The following is a 22,720-nucleotide window of genomic DNA, read 5'->3' on the forward strand; positions in this document are numbered from 1 at the left end:
CAAGATTCACTCCGACAAAAAGGAATACAGTGGATATTCAACCCGCCGGCTGGCTCACACTTCGGAGGGATCTGGGAAAGGCAAATACGCTCAGTGAGAAAAATACTGAAATCTGTTCTAAAAGAGCAGGTTGTGGATGATGAAGCTCTCCAGACACTATTCTGTGAGGTGGAAGCCATAATTAATGACAGGCCGATCACAAAGTCCTCTGACGACTTAAATGACCTTGAAGCCTTGACCCCTAATCACCTCTTGCTATTGAAGAGAGAACCACTGCTCCCACCAGGACTGTTTGAAAGAGACGACCTGTATTCTCGTCGCAGGTGGAAACAGGTGCAATACTTAGCAGACCTGTTCTGGAAACGGTGGGTACGTGAATATTTACCTCTCCAACAAGAGAGGCAAAAATGGACACAAGTCAGGCAAAATCTCAAACCTGGAGATGTTGTCATGATCGTTGATGACTCAGCCCCAAGAAATTCCTGGCTCTTAGGACGAGTCACTCAGACTATCCCAGACTCAAAGGGACTTGTTCGAAGAGTGCTGGTCAAAACGAAGACAAACATTTTAGAAAGACCAGTCGACAAGCTATGTCTTGTGTGCGAAACAGACTCTTAAAGAGGCATTGAAAAAAGAAAAAAAGATGATGTTTGATATGTGACATGGACACTCATTTGAAAATGTATATTTTGTTGTGTTTTCTTTTTGGCTCTTTTGTGTTGTTTAATAATTGTCAGCCTTATGTTATTGTCTTCCAATTAGGGGCCGGAATATGTAAGAGCCAAAACCAGACCTAGAACTAATTGAGAATAATTTTGAGTGTTTTATACTATTATTATATTTTTTGATTATTACATATTGTGTTATAACAAGGGGACGCAGTATTATTATTATTCCTATTCATGATGGTATTTTATTTACTCATTTTAGATTTTGTCTATTTCGATATTCTTGATACATTTCTGGAGAAACTGTGTTGTGTAATATTGCAGCTACTGCGCATGTGAGATTGACCAGTGACGTCAGTATTATATAAAGAAAAAGTGAGTTGGCTGATGTAACCGCAGGAGTAGGACGACACAAGTTTTTGACCGTAAAAGAGGAACAGTTCTTATAATAGTTATCATACAGTAAAGTCAGCAGAAACGTGTTTTTTATTATTTGTTGTTGTTTGGAAAGCCTTTTCTTATTTTCAAGAGGATCCTGTTGAGAGAAGCTCAGGAGGAATATTCGTTTTGGATGATAATAAGGAGTGGACTTCCAATAAATCCTTTAAATACACGTGGTCTCCGTCGTTCCTTGGATACTGTAAGTTACACATTAAGAAGTGAAGAAAAGTGGATACGAGTCAATACTACAGTTCTGCAATAAGGTCAAGTGTGGTTACATGTGGATAAGTAAAATAGCCACTATAGTAGGGAATATCTAGGCCAGATGTAGGGAATATCTAGGCCAGATGTAGGCCATATCTAGGCCAGATGTAGGCCATATCTAGGCCAGATGTAGGCCATATCTAGGCCAGATGTAGGCCACGCTTCAGAGCCTGGACATTTTTTGGGGGCTGGAGATTTCTTGGGGACCGGACAAGGCCAGATGTTGGAGCCTAGCTGAGCTCCAAACATCAGCAGATCGAGTACACATTTTAAGGGTATTAAGGGTTTAAGACGTTATATGTCTGAAAATATACATGCAATGAAATATACTGTATACATGAATCCAACACTGATGATAGTGCTGTTAAACAAGCCTATGAAGCTCAAGCTATTTATGAAATCTATGAAAAGGTAACATATCTGCAACATAATTGTATGTAGTGGAGGCCACTGGGGGGTCCCTGCTTCATCTGTCTGTCTCTCAGCTAAGGGGTCCTTGGCCTGAAAAAATGGAACACTGAGAAGAAGTAGCCTGTGACATAATGACAGCGGGGTGTGTAGTTGTGCACGTGCACGTGTCGTGAAGACAGGTGTTCAATTTCTCACGATAGCAACAACATAAACACACACACACACACACACACACACACACACACACACACACACACACACACACACACACACACACACACACACACACACACACACACACACACACACACACACACAGACAGACAGACAGACAGACAGACAGACAGACAGACAGACAGGGTTTCCGAGGCTAGTATAACTCTTTGTTTCTCAAAGTGGGGTCCAGGGATCCCCCAGGGGGTCCTTGATGGGGTTCCAGGGGTTCACAAGCAAAATGTCATAGCATCACAATCTGTTCAACCACTTTAACACGCCTATGAAAGTAGCTGATCTACAAGATCACAAAAAATATAATCTAGCTCACAAGGCATTGCATTGTGATGCGTTGTGAGCTTGTAGATCTGTAAAAGCCTATTTTTTACTTTTGAAACAAAAAAAATAATATTAAATAATATTAAATAAATATTGCATGGAAAAAGTTTGAGATTATTGAGAACCACTGATGTAACTCTCTCACACACACACACACACACACACACACACACACACACACACACACACAACTCACAGATAGGAGGTAAACACACTGATGTTTCCAGGCATGTCGGTGAGCTCCAGGTCAGAGCAGTCCACCTTGTGCAGCAAGCCGTCCTCCTCGCAGCGGCAGCGGCCTGGGCAGGCTGCCGTGGCCGCTCCGCTGTCCCCGAGCACCGCGGAGCTCTGGAGCAGCCACCACACCACAAACACCGCTAGATAGGCAAACAACGCAGATCTGGAGGATTCTTCCATCGTCGTTTCACCCTCCTTCTCACAGTAGAATTCAACCCTTTTTTCTGTTTTTAACCGTTATCCGTGTTTTAACAGTTGAAATGATTTTAACTCGGTCGCAAAAATCTGCTGTTCGCAGGTGTTTTCTGTTCTGACTTCGGAGTCCGTTTGGGATTTGGGTAATGGGTTAGTTAAAGTTGTTGTTGACAGGACACTGAAGCCTCGTCGATGCTGCATGCAAGTTGCTGCTGGTTTAATTCGTATCGAAATGTTCATTTAATTCACAAAAGGTCTTGTTCCCGGCTCCACAAAGTTAACGGAGGAAAACGGTAAATTGTTCCAAAAACAGTTATGAAAGGATAAATATGAATTTCTAGTAGGCCTATATATATAGGCTATACATATGGCCTAATTGTTAGACTTTTGTAATCTAATTTAATTGTAAACCGGAGTCGCGTATAGTTCGGCTGAGGACGGCATGCTGTCGAGTTGCTGCTCTCTCCAGATTTGAGCGGCGCGCTTGGAGTTGCCGTGCAACTCTCTCAGACTCGCGCGCGCGCGTATCTCTCTGTTTGTGTGTGTGTGTGTGTGTGTGTGTGTGTGTGTGTGTGTGTGTGTGTGTGTGTGTGAGAGAGAGAGAGAGAGAGAGAGAGAGAGAGAGAGAGAGAGAGAGAGAGAGAGAGCATAAAACTTACGCATACCCCATATTTTGAAAAGAGTCATATGGGTAGGCTAGGCTGCTACAAACAGAAAGCCTGGTGACAGGCAGACAGACCCAGGGGGTGAGATTGGTATGGATAAAATAGCCATGCATCATATTTGTGTCCAAATATAGGCTAGACTCATGTTCCCTCCAGAATAGGGATGCGTGGGTTCAAGTGGTTAAAGTAAAAATAGTAAATACCAAAAAATTAAGTCACACAAAGATTTAGAGACCTCCCTGTAGTAACTGTGAGGACCCCCTAGGGGTCCTGGACCCCCTGTTGAAGACCCCTGGATTAATGTACTGTATAATTTCAAGTCAATTGTGTCTGTAAAGTTCTTAATCAAACCACGTCATATACACCAATGAATATATAGTACAAGATCCACCAGGGGTCAGCATTGCTCAAAATATTGAAGGCTGATACTTACTGCTTGAGAAAAAGGATGATAGCTTTAAGTTTTAATAAAGCATGTTTACATTCATAATTTCTGTATCTATGTACTTAAATGTAACTGATCATTATGTTTGCCTTATTTCCATAGGAAATAGGATATAGGATTCTGGGCAGAGCCATCACTGGACTGCAGTCTTTCACTGTTCAAAAGTAAATCCTTCCAATCTCCTCTTATGGAAATGGACTTGATACAATGGGTGAAATACATGACCCGGTTGGGAAAACAACATATTTAAGGTCATTTTTAAAGGCGTGTTTATATAAACAATACCTCAGTAGATTTAAGGAGTTGTGCATTTTCTTTCTAGCTGCTGTTGGAGGTGTCATCCTTACATGTGGTGTCCTCTATTTATGTTAAAGAGGGGTCAATCTAACAAGGCAATGGGTCCAAGTGTGATATACATTTTGTAGTGTTATAACTGAAACATCATCTGAGTCAAGGGTAAAACAAGGTGCATTTTAAAAGTGTGGCATTATGATTGAGAAAGTTGTATTGATTTAATAAATAATAATGTAATTCTTTGTACTGTAGATTAATGGATGTGAAAGATTGAAGTGAATGTAGCTGAGATACTGTATAATGTGTATATGGTTATGTGTGGGTCAATAAAATTCAACTGTATCACAAATGAAATCAACTTAGTTTATCCACTTTCAACTTTTGCCTTTATGATGCTGGTTACTCATTCCAGAAGAGGAAGTTTACAATTAGTGTCACAAACACACACACACACACACACACACACACACACACACACACACACACACACACACACGCATACGCACATATACTGTACAAGTATATAGAATATGGCAGGGCATAAGGCTGTAAGTAGCAGCGATGTCTCATGTCTGCACCTTACACACATGACGTCTAAATGTCAGAGACAAAAATCACCTAATTGGTGTGTTTTTACATTTTGGAGTTTTATTTTTTCTTATAATTAAGTACTGCACTTGCATGTGATATACAAACTTTAATTTGGTGTTGTCTATTCCATCTGTGACCATCGTGTGCAGTGTAGGATTCAACTTTGCATTTTTTTTGTATTCACAATAAAGGCTCTTTAATTATATTCACATTCCTCCTCCTGATACTAGTGTGAGAGCCTGGGACTATTCTTTTTGCAGTGGTGACCATAGTGTGTTCTTACAAGTTGGAGTACATTTCTTTTTAATAAGTACCACACTTCAGTACATTAATGCAAACTTTAATTTGTTTGAATTGTGACCATAAAACAGAGGCCAAACGTATGTCTTAAACATAAAAAAAGAACATTGCCAGTATATAAGATCAGTAAGGGGTAGTGTATACAATACAACATTGTATACAGGCAAACAGGAGTTACTGCTGTGCAATGATAACGCCACAGAGAGCGAGAGAGGAGAATTCAAACATTCAAACAGGTAATGTGCATTTCACAACACAGAAATAAAAACATATATCTGTTACTGTTCTGGCTGTTTGGGTGTCTGGACCAGGTCAAGGCCCTTTTCTGAGACTTGCCAGGGCCTGGCAGGCCTCCTGGAGCTCTTCATTGAGCTTACTGCAGCTCTCCAGCACCTCTGACAGCTCCTGCAGTTTGATTGCCATGTCATGGCTGTTCACCTCATACACTGCATACATGCGTTCCATCATCTCCTGGCACATATCTGTCACCTGGGTAGAGACGGTTTGAAAAGTTTGCTTACAGTATTTAATGTCTATATTTAAATGGCAGTTTCCAGTTTCAGTGCAATGCCATCACTGCAGTAATCACTAAACATATAGCATATAGTGCAAGGCACATGAATTCTTAATCCAATAGCTATATGCATGTGAGCACTGTCTAAATAGTATGAATGCAGCTGTAGAGGGTGGTAGTTTGTGATGCATTGGACCTCTGCATCTCGACTTGATCTATTTTCAAGCAAATTAAATAAAATATGGTTCAACCATACCAAACAATTATAAAACTCTGATCAAATCCAGAAGAATTAAGGATTCAATAATATACATGAATGGGAATTGGTGCATTATGTAATAATGTATGCCAATATGGCAATACTGGGTAATATCATGGAAACAATGGTCATTCAAATCAACAAAAGAAAGATGATGTCACCTTCACCACAATCATGTCCTTATAGCTATCCATCATCTTCAGTTCACTGGTGCGGCTCTCGTTGATCTCATGAACCAGGTTCTCCATTTTGCTGTGGATGGAATCTATCTTCGAACTGCAATCACTTGCTGGGCTCAGTGGGCTGGGGGTGTGGGTGGGAGATGGTGAGCAAGCAAAGCTAACTGTACCTGTACGTGTGTGTATTTTATGGAATGCTTTACTTGTGTGTATTTCTATTGTATGCAATGTTTACTTATGTGTATAGGACCCCTCTAAAATGATGCTCCATCTCAAGGGGCTATCCTCTCAATAAAGTCTGACCATTTGAATGACATAGTATACATTTATCTACATAATATAGACATATGTAATGGATTTCATGAAACAGAATGGTGACAAATTTTGTTTCATGATGAGTAAGAGAACTGATCATTCAGAAGCACTTTAACCCAACTCGCCCAGTCTATGTGTGTCAGTGTCAACATCATAATTAACATATTACAAACAGGACTACATGTATATGCAGTACCCACCACATGTTGCCCCCTACTGTATATGCAATGTATAACATATACATTGTTTGCCTGGCAAACAGTGCTCTATTGAGAACAGCTAAAGTTAAAGGATGAGAAATTACCTATACCTCATATGCTGGTCTTGAGTGTCTGGCATGCTCATGCATGAAAATCGCTGACTTGAAAAATCTTGCTCGGTGCACAGATTCCCATCTTGTGTTGCCAGTGTGTGTGCCTGAAAAGAAGAAAGAATAAATTAAATGAACCAGAACAATGCATCAATATCATTGGTTCTCAAAGTGGGGTCCGGGGGCCCCCAGGGGTCATTGAGGGAGTTCCAGGAGGTCCCCAGCTTAATGATAGTTAAGAACCAATTGGACCCTTATGGGTATGTAACTCTGAGTGTACAAATTGAACAAAATGTTCAAATTAACATTGATTTTACAGTTTAAATTGGGGGGTCAAGATAGCCATTAAACTGGGGGTCCTTGAAATTAAAAGGGTTGAAAATCACAGTGCTGGAGCCGTAAAAAATCTTTTCTTATGGGGGTCCCTGGCTTATCTTTTCAAATGGGGGTGCGTGGATAATATGTGTCAATTTGGGGGTCCTTGATTTGAAAAGGTTTGAGAACCACTGATCTATATTATCATATGTCTGCTTTGTGGTTAAATATTTGAGCCTGGTAACTAACTGATCTAATAGGCCTACTAATGTTACCTCGTTATCTTCGTGCCTAGTAGGAGTAGGCCTACTACTACTAGGAGTTGAAGTGGAAGGTGAAAAAAAGTCCATTTTCTATGGAAGTTTTGCCTTCCTGGTAGAACGGCTTACTGCGATGATGCACCTGTTTGACAGAACAGAAATATTCAGTTCAATTTTATCAACATGCAGTGCGACAGGTAATTAACAACACATTTTAGCTGAGGCTACGAAAAGTAAAATTATACATGTTTCATCTGGAACAAAGCAATAAATACAGCCTACTAGTTAGCTTGAAGCAAAAGCAAACTTAAGGTCAACGTCAGCTGAGTGTAGTACTTTCAAAGAACTTCAGTTCACCTATTCAGTGTTGTCACTTGTCAGTAATGTTAATTCTGTATGGTGGGACCGTGGGAAGAATAATTCCATTATAAATCAACGCACTTGTATTTACCTACTTTAAAACTAAATAAACAGGTTTAGTTTGACGAGCAGACAGGTGTAACGTTAGCTAAGCTCTCCAACACTAACAGATGTTTACGTTGATGTTGCTTGCTTGCTGTAGTACGACGGTGTCGCTCGCGCCCAAAGCTGAGCAGATCTGTAGACTCTACAGAGCGGCCGTAGAGTGTAGACTGTGAGCTTGTAGGTCTGATATTTTCGGCGCGCTTCTAGATAGACCCATTTCCGCCCCCCCCAAAAAAAAGATTAATAAAGCGCCACCCCCTCAATACATAAATAAATACATAAATAAAATTTAGCAAAAACAAGAACATTTTTTGTAGCGGAGATGCTTCTTCAGTGTGAATGCAAATGCAATGCAATTTAATGACCTGGAAAATTCGTCTGTCATTCAATGTTATATGAGATACTTTAATGGTTTCCTCTATAAGCTCAGTCTTTTCTAGGATCTCCTTGCAGTAGACCTTGTAGGCCTACCAGTGAACTGTACCGTCATGAAACTGTACCTTTTCCTAAGCAAACTTCTAATAAAGTCTTCAATCAATCAATCAATCAATCAATCAATCAATCAATCAATCAATGGCTGTACAGACATGGTTCTCATGGATCCGTGTCCATGAGAACCATGTTAGTCATGTCCAGCAGGTGGCAGCAAAGCCTATAATGATTTAGAAAGGAAGCTTAATTTCATCATTGACCAAAAAAGAGGGGGGGGGGGGGGGGGGAAGGGGGGGGGGGAGAAGCCATGAAGCATGGTCATCATGGATATTCATCCTTAATATTTAATATGTTCAAGTTTGTCATAGCGGGTCAATTTACAATGTCCTTTATGCACAGTTGTTTCTCAAGTGAAAATGCTGAAAATTCACAATTCACAGTCTAGTCCAAGGCCCAAGCCACGCTATTTTCTTTTCCCTGAAGTTTTCTAAAGCAGCTAGAGGTCTTCAACAGGGGGTCCGCAGAGGTAGGCTTACTGCAGGGGGAAAATCAATTTATCTTGATTGATTGATTGAAGAATTTATTAGAAGTTTGCAATAGAAAAAAGTACAGTTTCATGACAGTACAAATCAATCACTGGTACAAGGTCAACTAAAAGGAGATCCTAGAAAGCCGAGGCTTATTTCCACAGGAACCACACTTTAAGTATCTCATAATATATTTTTAAATCATTTTCCACATTCATGTTAAAAATAAATCATGATTCTGTCCAGTTTGTAGCCTATAAATGATTAGGTCTACTGTGCAATTGACAGATTGTTGATAGAATTGATAATGGTTCTCAGTTCATTTGAAAGGTAGTTTACCCACCCTATACTCACTGTACCTTGTACATGTTTAAAATAAAAGCATGATAAGTTTAATGTTTATACATATAAAACACAATTTTATTCATAAATATAGGCTACAATATATGTTGTATAGCCCCGCCCCCACCCTATGAGGTGGTAGGGGGTCCCTGTTCCATCTCCCCATAAGTTTGGGGGTCCCTGGCCTGAAAACGTCGAAGACACCTGTTCTAAAGTTTTCTATAAAGCGCTGAACAGACTAAATGTAGACTACAGTTTGACTCTAGTGTAGTCCACATGAATGATCAACATCGAACAAATTAATCTGTTCCTTTTCCTATGCAAACTTCTAATACATTCTTCAATCAATCAATCAATCAATCAATCAAAGCCTGGTTATATGTCTATATAGGCCTATTTGTTTTTATGATTAATAAATACATAAATGTTCTGCTGCTGCACCAATGTCCCACAACAAGCAAAGAGACGATTCCTTTCCGAATGAAGAGTAGAAGCTGTGATTTTCAACAGAATCTCATGTGGCTGCTGCTGCTATACACATAATGCGGTAACACCGGATTCTGTAAATTATCGAAATGTGTGACCACAGTGGTCGCTGTTTTGTCATTTCGGTTACCTACATTTCGGTTCGCCTACAAAACGACCACAATGTAAATATTAGAATAGACCTAATGTCAAATCATGGGAATAACTTCAATTTTATTTGTATATACATTTTCTTTCTGTATTTTACTTTCAGCAGCTGTCAAAAATTCCCATAGGGAAATTGAATTTCAAACTTTGTTAGATGTGTTTCAAACACATGACATTTCTTGGTAAGGAATTTACTCCCAGATTGTATTAATATCCCCTGATAGTCCTATGTAGGCCTATATCTGAACTGTACTGTGCACGTGCTTTCCTATATGCGAACTTCTAATAAAGTATTCAATCAATCAATCAATCAATCAATCAATCAATCAATCAATCAATCAATCCAAACGACTCAAAAAATACAAGGGCCCAAACGGCCCTCATTTATTAACGTGGTGCAGATCATTGCATCTATGATCGTTCGTGACACTCACTCATTGTCATCAAATTCTTAAGGTCTATGCTGACCAAATATCTGCACTAGCCTATAGCCTTTGCAAACAGTTCACAATCAGTTTAACCAATTGAACCATTGTATCCTTAAGGCTGTTCAAAAATAGCAGATATACGAGCTTGTGACCTTGTAGATCTACAATCTTTGAGAAATGTTGAAAAATCTTTCTTTTACATTTATTATTAATTTTAAACATTTGAGATTTTCTCTTCTGTCCCTGGCACAAACTCTTTTCATGGGTGTCCGCAACCAAACACATCAATTTGAAAATGTACCACCAGTTAATGGGAACCAAGAATGGGGTAATAAGTTATAAACCACAAGATTTTATTGCGACCGTGATGTCGCAGTTACTATCAAATCCTTCACCGGCTGTCTGTCTGTCACACGTCACATCACACTTTTGCCCTACTCATATCTCTGCCATGCCAGCGTCCCTCACATGCTCCTCTTCTAGCGCTACCATGAGGCAGAGTCTTGCAAAACACATTTTGGACACTGCTCCTACAGATTTTGCCCTAAAATCACGCAAAGCGGTACACAGTATCTCTACAGTCATGTCATTAACATAGATCTGTAGCCTACCATATAACGTGTGCCAGCGGCTACGTCATTGTAGTCCTTAGCGGCCATTTCTTGGGTAAAAACACAGGTGTTTCAATTGTTTGATTGCATAGAACTAATGCTTTACTCCAATCAGAACACCTGTGTAAGGCTGCGTTTACCCAAGAAATGGCCGCTCTTAGAACTACATTTGGCACACCCTATTCCCTCCTAGGCCATTGCCTTCTAAAGTTTGTGTAAGCGCTTAATTAATATCTCCCGATTAGGGAGTCTGCTGGTATTTTTACCTTGTCTCGTCGGCATCACTATTCGACGGGTCACCGATGTCGGTGTGACATGGATGCAATGCATGCATGCGTGCGCGCGCCTCAACGTCAGGCAGGGCGGGGCTTCGGAAGGAGGAGCGGTCCGAGCAAGCAGACAGACGGAGAATGCAGCCTCTGTGTGTCTCCTCTCTTCTCCTCCTCCTCCTCACAGTGATGAGCTGCTGCTCCTCCATCCCTGTCTTCTCCACCACCACCACCACCACCACCACCCTGCCCCTCCACCTCCACCACACCACCATGGACTGATCCATCCATCATCTCCGCTTCTTCTTTCACCCCCACCAGGGATGTTTTAGATGCACACAGCCAGGAGCTCCGTCTGAGTACTGGCTTTAAAGGAGTGAAGACAGCACTCCAGTGTCGGCCGCGGGTTCGAACCCGGCTACAGTGAACACTGTGTGTGTGCGTGCGTCTTGGGGAGAGAGAGAGAGAGCGAGAGAGAGAGAGAGCGAGAGAGAGAGAGAGAGAGAGAGAGAGCGCAGCGATCTGATGCTGCAGGAAAATCGCCATTGTTTGGATGCGCTGGTGGTGAAAGCTGCGGCGGCGGGGGGAGAAACATATTCTTTACTCCGCAGCGAGCTATCATGGTCTCAACGTTGCTCTCCGCGATTTATCTCCAGTGTCTCATCCAGGTAAGGAGAATTATTTTTCAAAATAATTTTATTGTTATTTAATATGAGTATATAGCCATATAGTCTGCCCTATCCATCAGTTATGGAGCCTGGATGGATGCCCCGCATGTCTGGGATCAGTCATGTGCAGCATAACGGTTTTGTGGAATAAACCACATTTTGTTCACAGACCATATATTATGGGTGTTTAGCCTATTGTTATTTGCACGTACACACACATAAGTTATTATTTACAGTGCAAAGTCTGTGTTTGCAGCTCTGTAATGTTGAAGTGTGTGTGTGTGTGTGTGTGTGTGTGTGTGTGTGTGTGTGTGTGTGTGTGTGTGTGTGTGTGTGTGTGTGTGTGTGTTTTGGCGTTGAAAGCCGGTTTTTGTACTAGCCTATTTCTTCAGGCAAAATTGGGTCACTCGGCTGCACGCACGCGCGCGCGCGCGCACGCACACACACACACACACACACACACACACACACACACACACACACACACACACACACACACACACACACACACACACACACACACACACAGTGATTCCCTTCCCTGCCATGACAGGAGCACTATGGCTGAGGGCCTGCATCATCTGACACACACGCACACGCGCACGCACGCGCGCGCGCACGCACGCACGCACACACACACACACACACACACACACACACACACACACACACACACACACACACACACACACACACACACACACACACACACACACACAATGACCACAATTAAACACATGCTAGGCTCGTTGTTTACCTTTATTATAGTTTCAATGTACACATCATTATTTTTGATAGTAGGCTATATTCATTGTTTAGATTTGATATAGGTTCTTTGTTTACCTGGTACCAATGTATTGATGCTAGATTCTCCCCCCCCCCCTAACCCTAACCCGAGAACCACTGTGCTAAATGCCTACATTGTAAATTGTAACACAACACAACACAACATCTAAGGCAGGGTTCCCCAATTAGTTTTCCCCAAGGGCCGAATCATGTCTAGGGTACCAAGCCGAGGGCCACAACATTGCAGGGGGCGACGGTGGCGTTTCCGCTACTCCAGCGACAGTTGTCGGGTGAAAATAAACTAGTGAAAACAGCCGATCTACAAGATCGGCTGTTGTGTGCGTTGTGTGCTTGTAGATCGGCTGTTTTCACTACTTTTGTGAGACGGCCTTGAATGATGAAGCAGGGCTTTACTTTGCGAAAGAACGTACACATTTGATACAAGGTTTCCACCTGACAACGACGATATACTAGTGTTGTTGCTGCTCTTATACCACCATTATTACTGGGGTTGGTGGGGGCCTGACAGTAGCCCCCCTATTGGGGAACCCTGATCTAAGGTGAAAGTAGTCTCTCAGCTCAGCTGTAGCCTACATGTCAGATGTGGAAGATAGAAATCGTTATCCAGGCCGTATGAGGCAGTGTTTATACAGAATACAGTTTCGTTTCGTTTTAGTGATATTATAGTCATCAGAAAAGTTTTAGTTTTAGTCTAGTTTTAGTCGACTAAGTCTACAGTTGATTTTGAATAAAGAAAACTAGAAGTTAAGTCTAGAGTTCAGGCCGCTGCGCGGCCTTCACCGCCATGCGCGACCTTGTGTAGCGGATTGGACTGTGAGACCATCCGCCAAGTCGTCTGCGTTTCGTTGTGAGAGGATCGGCCCCCGTGAAAAACGCGTTCTGGCACGAAACGGTTACGTTTCGCGCGTTTGTGACGCCCCCTAGGGGTCGAAGTGGAAATGCTTTTGGGGATTCGTTGAGTATGCCACCCCCGACCTGTGGTTGAAATTCAGTGTTGACTCCACCTATTGTTTGTGATTTATGGCTATTGTTTGCGAAACGGCCCCTCCCGCTAACTTTGGAAGCGCGTTACGAACGCACAGTATGGACTATCGAAATATCCTTTGACTATGTTAATCGCATGGCTTCATAGATCATGTGTACCGGTTTTTAAGACATTTGACGAAAATATGTAGGAAAAGGAGCAAAAAGTGTGTTTTGGAGAAAATTCAAGATGGTGGAAAATCTATCCTGGCGCAAATGGGCGTGGCCTATATCGGGAGATGCGTCTTGACCCAAGGAATCCAGGGAAAAAATAATTTTAATTTTCCGACCTACGGTTCAACAGTTAAAGGCCAAAACGTAAACTGGGCTGTTATAGCGCCACCATGAGGCCAATGAAGGTGGAAAAGTTGATGGTCAGCAAGGAATATGCGTTATTGATTTTTGTATTATGTTTTTTAGACAATTGAACAACTGCTGAACGTGGAGTTGCAGATGCACATACATACACACACACACACACTACCCCATTCTGATTAGGTTGTGAGGATGTGTGTCATAATGGCTGATTTTACACTTGGTTGCATGCTGAAAATAGCAGTTGTGAGCTTGTAGATTTGCTATTTTCAGAGCGCAACACCCGAGCACAACCAAACATAAAATAACTTGTCTTTTAGTTCTACTGGATCGTTCTCCACTAGTCCCAACCTCACATTTTAGTCTAGCTTTTGTTGTTAAAATCGTTAATATATTTAGTCGTAGTTTTAGTCCTCATAGCTTTGATTTTATTTTGTTTTTGTAGGTAAATAGGTTGGACTAGTCGACGAACATTTTTCGTCATCGTTTTAGTTGATGAAATGAAAGTAACACCTACAGTACACCCACCCTATGAACGGTGTTCATAGAGGGCCCTATTTTTACTATTTCGAAAAAACATTTTTTAAATACTTAAATTAGCCGATCTACATCGACACGTTGTGAGTTTGTAGATCAGCTATTTGAACTATTTAAAAATGTTTTTCAAATGAGTAAAAAAAAAGGCAAAGAGGTTTAGGGGTTTAGGTTTTAGCATTGACGAAAATAGGGCCCATAATATGAAAACCGTTTGAGAACCATTGCTTTAAAACACCATTGAGATAGCTTTGTGATGTCTTTTTAAACACCGTTGTGATAGCCCGATCCCCACCCGGCACAATCAGCCATGTATTGATCAGAATAAGCCTATTGATCGATGACCGTTAATCTCTGGTAATTGCCAGTGTTAACCCCCACTCCATCTCTGTTAATGACAAAGACATAACCCTATACACAATTCTAGACCAGGAGTCTTCAACAGGGGGTCCAGGAGTCCTATAGGGGTCCTCAGAGTTACTACAGGCCAGGGTGTTGCCAATTCATTGTGTGATGATAGGAACCTTTTTCTTTTCTTCTCATGAAACACTTGAACCCCATCATCCAGTGGTTAAATGTCTGGAGACAATGTGTAAAAATTATACAACACTGAAGTCTATGAAGCTATGAAATCTATGAAAAAGTTACCACAATGTTGTACAATATGTAGTGGGGGTCCCTGCTTCATCAGTCCTTAGCCCCCCTGCTCTGGACCGATTTTTCCCCCATTAAAGAAAGGATTTAACAAACAAATGGTTGAAAATTGTATTAAACCCAAATGGGCATAGAAAAAAATAAACAGTAAGACTCCCTAAATCGGGAGATAAGCGACCGTCAGGTGGCATACACAAACTTTAGAAGGCAATCGTAGGCAATCAGCAGGGAATCTGGGAAATGGGACAGATCCATGTTGATGACATGACTTTAGAGATAATGTGTATCGCTTTGCATGATATAGGGCAAAATCTGTAGGAGCAGTGTCCAAAAATGTGTTTGAAAAAATCAGCCTGATGGTGGCGCTAAATGGGACAGATCCATGTTGATGACATGACTCTAGACATACTCTGTGTACCGCTTTGCATGATTTTAGGGCAAGATCTGTAGGAGCAGTGTCCAAAAATGCGCCAGTGTTATGTGCAGCGTTATCAGATTTTCTCTTTTTCTTTTCAATTTCTTGTTAATTTCACACACTGCTTTGCTATTGATGCATTTAAAAACATTTCTTTCTGTCGCTCAAATGTATCAAGTCAGTGATGATGAAATGGACTGTGGCTGTGGCACTGATTTCAGCGACGGTACCTATTCTTAGCCGTGGGCGCAGGTGACATCGGGGCAATGAAATTCTTCTGCTAATTGGGGGCCGCACAGCAAGCAGATTGTGTTGGCCAGATGCACCTGCGTGCAGTATTCATTTTGACAGCATTTTTATTTATATTTTTTAGTCATAGTCTTTTGAATAAAGTTTCATTTTAGTTTTATATTTTAGTCATCTGAAATGAATTTTAGTCGACTAAATATCATACGATTTTAGTCGACAATCTACAGTTGATTTTGTCAACAAAAATGAATTTTGCTGGGCCTTGATGGCGTTGTAATGCCTGATTTTACTCTTAGTTGGGTGCTGAAAATAGACGATCTACAAGCTCACAACGTGTCGCAGCTCGACAAGACGAGCTTGTAGATCTGCTATTTCCAGAACGCAACACCCGAGCACAAAAAAAAACCTACAATGACTTGTTGTTCAGTTCTACTGGATCTCTTTGGCACTTGTCCCTCCTGTACATTTTAGTCTAGTTTTTATTTGTCAAAGAAATTGTCAATATATTTAGTCATAGTTTTAGCTCAGTTTCTATTTAGTTTTCGGCAGTTAAAAAAAAGGTGACACTTGGTGTAGAGGGGAAAAAGAAGGGAGGCTAGTATAGACCCCTAGGGGACTCCGGTCAAAGAAGTATAGATGGAAAACAATGGACAACCTGGTGCACTTGGTGGTGAGGGATCTATTGACCACACCACAATCTCCATAAACGGCCATGACATCAAACAGGTCGACTCCTATAAATATCTAGGAGTACATATCGATTCTGAAATGAGCTGGCACGGTCATGTGACAAGTATGTGTGCGAAAATACATCAGCGCCTTCATTTTCTCTGCAGACTACAATTGGGCAGGCGAAGAAAGTTGTGTCTGACCCATCTCATGTACTATTTTGTGAATACAGACTGTTGCCGTCAGGTATAGGAGGTACGAGACCCATAAATGTAAGTACAATAGGTAGAAGTATTCATTTGTCCCAATGTCAATCACACTCCTTAACAACCCATTCAGGCCTAGAATTATTGAATGCTTCAACCAGTGAAAAATAGCAGCTGCGAGCTTGTAGATCTGCTATTTTTGAAAAGGTCGTGAAAATGTGTGCACATATTTTAATATATGTATTTTCAAAGCGAACGTTTGTAACTCAAATTTTGCTTCTGGCTGGTCCCTGGAACTAGATATTTTGAGATGGGGGTCCGTGGCCAAATAAATATCATTTTGGGGGTCCTTGACATGAAAAGGTTTGAGAACCACTGACATAGTAGTCTCTCAAGAACAGACTAACTGAGCTCCAGTTGAAGTGAAGAGGACCTTTTCTTTGACGATGGCTGGCCAGATTGCTGACATAGAAACATAGGTTTTTCAAAAAACCTTAGAAGGATTCAAGAGACACTTATAGAATCGTGTAAAAATTCTAATTTTCAAAGTTTTTCAAAAATAGCAGATCTACAAGCTTGTATATCTGCTGTTTTTCAATAGTTAAAGCACAAAATAATGATATACAATAATGTGTACCCGTTCTAAATGGGTTAATGAAACCCTTGCAGAGGGCAGAAGGAGGGTTAGAAGGGTTTAGTGGTGTTTTATTATTATGCGGGATATGGCTGTATAGGTATCTGTCACTGAGCACCTTATTGTTGTTCTCTATGTGATAGTTTTGTATTTTTGTATGCTGCTAGTGGTCGCCCATGTGTCCAAGACAAATTTCTCCTTAGGGAGACCAAATAAAGTAACCTTGAACCTTGAGGGATGGGCATCCCTTGTCATATGATCTACTAAGCTTATGATTGATTATCCATCATCCTACGATCCATCCTTTTCATAGATACAGTAGTTGTTGACAAATTGGGACACTCTATCACTTTCATTTAATTACCGCAGACAATCAAAGGTAAAGCATGTTGGCTAAATTTCCTCATGTTCCTTGTTTTTACCCGTAGTTGGCAAGAACTAAAGCTTTATTAGAACAAAATTATGTTTGTGCCACTGATTTGATTTCAACAGTGGTGAAGAAGTACTCACATTTAGTGTTTAATTAAAAAATACCAATATCACAATGTAGGAATACCCTTTTACAAATAAAAGTCCGGTATTCAACATTTACTTGAGCAAAAGTCAAAAAAATACTCAGAGCTTGTAGAAGTATGCATAGGGCTGATTCGGCTGAAGTGGTTAATTCATGTTTTTTTTAATAATAATCAAAATCTACAAACTAACTAACAACTAATGTTTTCAAACTATTTTGGTGAAGCAAAAAGTACAAAATTTGCCTCTGAGATGTAGAGGAGTAGAAGTACAAATTATTGAAAATTGGAAAATACTCAGGTAAAGTAAAAAATGCTTTACACCACTGAATTTCAGTGACATGACTCTCCTCTCTCTAGACATGACGTTGTGTCAGGTACAGCTAGAATCAAAGTGAATTGTTAAGCCCACCTTATTGATTTCCGATTCTCAATAACTTCGGGAATCGATTCTCGATCCCCATCCCACACATGCCACCTCATGACTGGATTAGCAGGGCCTTACTTTACGACAGAAACATGCAAATTGGAAACTTGGAGATACAAGCTTTCTGCCTGACAGTGACGAAATGCCTTCTGAATCAGTAGCTCTCACACTTTTTTATGATTTTTCAAAAATGTTCAAAAGTAGCAGACATACAAGTGACGCGCTGCGAGCTTGTACAACCTCTACTTTTGAACAGTCAACGAAAAAATCTAAAATGAAAACCCATTAAATCTTTCCCGATTTAATGGGTTAATTAATTTACCTCAGTAAGAGTGTAAAAACTGACCTTTGTAGGGCTGCCACACAATATCTAAATATCCATATTTTGATATGAGACAACATATCTTCTGTGATTTTTCTCGTATTATCGTGATTTGGCATAAGGGTTGTCAGTAACACTTTTACGTTACGTTAGGGGCGGCATAGCTCAGGGGTAGAGAAACCGTTACTAGAGCACGAAGGGTTCCCGAAGGGTTCCCAGTTCGAATCCGGGCTCCCCCTGAGTTAATGTCGAAGAGTCCTTGAGCAAGACTCAGTCTGAACCCCTAATTGCTCCCGGTGAGTAGGTTGGTGCCTTGCATGGTTTCCTCCGCCACTGGTGTATGAATGTGTGCGTGAATGGGTTAATGTAATGCACAATCTAAAGCGCCTTGGATAAAAGCGCTATATAAATGCACCATTTACGTAAAGGTCGGCTCTATGATGCATCACAATGCCATTTATATATATAATGCATTACAATGCACTTATAAGACTTCATAACATTCATCATAAATGTTTATAATTAACAGCCTATAACAACACCCAAAAAACTGATTCAACCCCCCTATAAATGTGACACATATAAATTATGTTTGCTTTATTTAATTACTTCACTTCAAGGCATAAGCATATACATTTAATTGATATAACTCAAATATTATTAATAGTGCCAGATGTGATACATTTACATTATGTTGGCTTTATTTAAATGTATTTAATTATAATATATGCAAATGTATTGAATTGATGTAACTGAACAAATATTAATCGTGCTTACCTTAAATATATACATTTACAATATATGCATTTTTATTAAATTGTTCCAACTCAAATGTAATTAATAGTGCTTATACAAAATCTATTCATTTAACATTATGCATTTATATTACATTCATGTAACTCAAATCTTAGTAATGGAATTTAAAAACACATTGAAAATGAGTTCCAATGAAAACTCCCAGAGTCCCATAAACCACGCCTCTCACCAATTTTATTGAGTAGTTTTTAAGGCTGAAATCATTCTGAGAATATTGTTTGAATCCAACTCAATTTTATTAAGTACATTTTACAGATCTGAGAAGTGACTCCAGCCCTTTCCCTTGATTGGTCAAATAAGTTGGTCACATGTTATGCAAAGCATGCTGGGAACAGCATTTTTCTAGGTTTTCAGGGAAATGTTTAAGCTTTCGGGAGCTAAAAATGCTAAATGTATCATATCAATGTGTCTGCCTTGGCAAGATGACTGTCATATGTCAGAATTTGATTTGTCAGTATTTGAGCCTAAACCCTAACCCTAACTGCTAGGCTGCTAGTTTAAGCTTGAGCTCCCTCCCCATGCTAGGCTAAAAGAGAAGAACTCATGGTAACTTTGAGGTTATTGCGTTGGTTTTCTCTTAAATGTTCTGATTATTCAATAATCACTGCTATTGCATATATCCATTATGCATCTGTATGTTGATATTGTAAAACTTGAAACAAATCATCCAGAAGAAAACCTGAAACCGAACTCTTCTTATGTAAATGTAAAAGTATTTTATTTATCTTAGCTTAATTCCATAAAAATGAGTTGAACCAACACATTTACGTTAACATTTGTTTGAGTTGGACAAACGTAAATTAATTAAGTTCATATAATTAACTTGGCTTAAGTTAATGAAAATGAGTTGGACTAATTGAACAACATGCATTGCATTGAATGTAGATTTGACTTGGGACTACATATATCCCATATATAAATGTACTCATATAAAATGGGTGGAAAAGTTTCACACATTTAAAATGTGTTCAACTGAGAGATTATTTTTTTGGGTGAAGGTTTAACAGTAAGACTCCTTAATCGGGAGATAAGCGACCGTCACGTCGCATACAGAAACTTTAGAAGGCAATCGTAGACAATTAGGAGGAAATATGGGAAATGGGACAGATCCATGTTGATGACATGACTTTAGAGATACTGTTTACCGCTTGATTTTAGGCCAAAATCTGTAGGGGCAGTGTCCAAAAATGTGTTTTGCAAAAATCGGCCTGATGGTGGCGCTAGAAGAGGGCCATGTGAGCAATCAGGGGCGGAGGTTGTGATTTGCCATCCAAGGAGTGTGCAGCACATGATAACTACCATAACTTAGTCAGTTATAACACAATGTCTGACTTAAGCAGTCAGCAACAGCGAAATGATCAGAAAATGCAACTATAAAGAAAAAATGCTGACGCGACCATCGTCAAGTATGAAGGAGGGCTCTTTGACTTAACTCTATAGTGTCCTGTTGAAGGGAAGAAGTGCACAAGACGTGGAGGAATGTCCAACGCTGGCGTTTAAGGGCGGTCTCCTTGTCTTCTGGCTCCACCGGGAGGCTTAATTGAATTTGTGGAGTAGTGTTTTGCGTTTGCATATAAGGAGACATTGTGGTCTTTTCTCATTGAGTGTGTCTGTGGGTGGGTGGGCACCCCCGGGTGAAAAACTCATTGTCAGCTATGTGGAGGAGGGCTGTGTTGTCAACACACAGCACAGCACATTACAAGACAGCCAGCTCTGCTCATTGGCTGTTTGTTTTCTTTGATTAAACGCCAAAAAGGGGAGGGTGCAAAACCTTGCGGAGGCACTTTGGCTCACAATTAGAGCACACAGTGGAGCAGGTTTTCTTTAATTACCTTCTCTGCTCCTGATCCACTCTTATGTGGCTGTGTGTGTGTGTGTGTGTGTGTGTGTGTGTGTGTGTGTGTGTGTGTGTGTGTGTGTGTGTGTGTGTGTGTGTGTGTGTGTGTGTATGTGTGTGTGTGTGTGTGTGTGTGTGTGTGTGTATGTGTGTGTGTGTGTGTGTGTGTGTGTGTGTGTGTGTGTGTGTGTGTGTGTGTGCGCGCGTCGGATGGATGGATGGATGGATGGATGGATGGATGGATGGATGGATGGATGGGACAATGTTTTCAAAGCGTGGGAGGAAAGTCGCAGCCGTCAGCAGCACAGCATTTGAAGACGTGAAATTACTGCCTACAGCTCTCATTCAATGTGTGTGAGAAGCTGCGTCCAAACTTTTGACTGGTAGGGTATGCTTGTCGATCGATCGATCGATCGATCAATCAATCAATCAATCAATCGATCAATCAATCAATCAATCAATCAATCAATCAGTAAGCCCATGTTTATTTATGTAATACCAAATCACAACAGAAGTTCTCTTATGACGGTCGAGTCGACATGTTTTCACTGTCGGACAGCTTCATTGCTGCGATTGGGTGTAATCTGCCTATAACAAACAAAGTTAGTGTTTCCTATAATCTTTATAGTGCGTCTCAAGTCCTTAAATCAATCCTATTTCCTATTTCCTTGCTTGTATGTTAGTCCCTCCCATTGAGGAAATAGAGAAGAGGAGACATCCCATTGGCCATTTCTGATGACAACATTACAGGAGATAGGCCAACTCCCAGTGGGCGGGACTAACAGACAAGGAAATAGGAAACAAGTGAAGGAAATAGGAATAATTTAAGGACTTGAGACGCGGCTGAGGCTCAGGGCGGCCGAGCCTCTGTCAGGGACTGGCCTACTTGGGAACGATGTAAATAAGGAATGAATGCCCCACCCTTTAATGCAAACCCCTTTATACCTGTTGTCATAGGACCTGTTTAGACCATCTGTTTGTTAGCCTGGCGGGCCATCCCTCATACTGCGTTCACTCATTCCTTCTTCCCACAGTATGAGGTCTGGACTTCAGCAGATAGGCACAGAGTATGAGACGTTGGCCCCGATCATTTTCTGATCGGGGCCAATCAGTGACTGCAATCAGTGACTGCTGTCCGCACAACAAGTGAAAAGCTTCCCCTGATTGGTCCATGTGTAGATGGTGACGTAGATGGTTGCTGCAGCATTTTCAAAACAACATGGCTTCCCTCGATGCAACAAGTGTAACAGTTAACGCTGAAACAATAAAACAAGCAATCAGTGAAGTTATTTCAGAGTTGGAATCAATTACAACAATTAAAAAGGAACAGGAGTATGCGCTAGCGGAGTTCATCGGCCGTAAATACGTGTTTGTTTTCCGTTCTTCCGACTGGCTGAGAGATGTTTTGCTACGCTGATTGGTTAGAGGAGTCTGTCTGTCTGTCAAGGCAAGTACTCCCGCCCACTTTTCAAGCTGCCTATCCACGAGTTTCAAACGCCCCATAGTGCATTGCGCAGACGTCTGTACCGAGCTTCCGGCGCCGATTTACAAGCTCACAACGGGTTGCATCTGCGACGCGACGTGGGCTTGTATGTCTGCTGTTAAACCCGGAAGTTTGGTCCCGATAGTCTCCAGTAAACTCCCGCGGAAACTTGTGGATAGCCCAAAGTCCAGACTTAATTGTTGTGGAAAGGAACGAGTGAGTGAATG

The 22,720-nt window shown here is 40.9% G+C and overlaps 2 protein-coding genes across 2 annotated transcripts in view; one reads left to right on the forward strand and one right to left on the reverse strand.

Annotated features, from left to right (window-relative positions):
- LOC308308900 (leucine-rich repeat-containing G-protein coupled receptor 5-like) overlaps positions 1-11,131 on the reverse strand; it is a gene marked incomplete at both ends in the record, with an annotated part of 54,459 nt that extends 43,328 nt beyond the window's left edge. The window contains 4 exons of the mRNA XM_080754356.1: positions 2,533-2,684; positions 5,400-5,552; positions 5,998-6,139; positions 10,920-11,131. Of these exons, the coding sequence (XP_080610482.1) occupies positions 2,533-2,684; positions 5,400-5,552; positions 5,998-6,139; positions 10,920-11,131 (659 nt within the window). The remainder of the gene's footprint in view (positions 1-2,532; positions 2,685-5,399; positions 5,553-5,997; positions 6,140-10,919) is intronic.
- Positions 11,132-11,542: 411 nt separating this feature from the next.
- Positions 11,543-22,720, forward strand: part of ptpro (protein tyrosine phosphatase receptor type O) — a gene marked incomplete at both ends in the record, with an annotated part of 113,271 nt that continues 102,093 nt past the window's right edge. The window contains one exon of the mRNA XM_080754357.1: positions 11,543-11,590. Within this exon, the coding sequence (XP_080610483.1) occupies positions 11,543-11,590 (48 nt within the window). The remainder of the gene's footprint in view (positions 11,591-22,720) is intronic.

The sequence above is a fragment of the Nannobrachium achirus genome (genome assembly GCF_963921795.1).
Source record: "Nannobrachium achirus genome assembly, chromosome: 23".
Lineage (NCBI taxonomy): Eukaryota > Metazoa > Chordata > Actinopteri > Myctophiformes > Myctophidae > Nannobrachium > Nannobrachium achirus.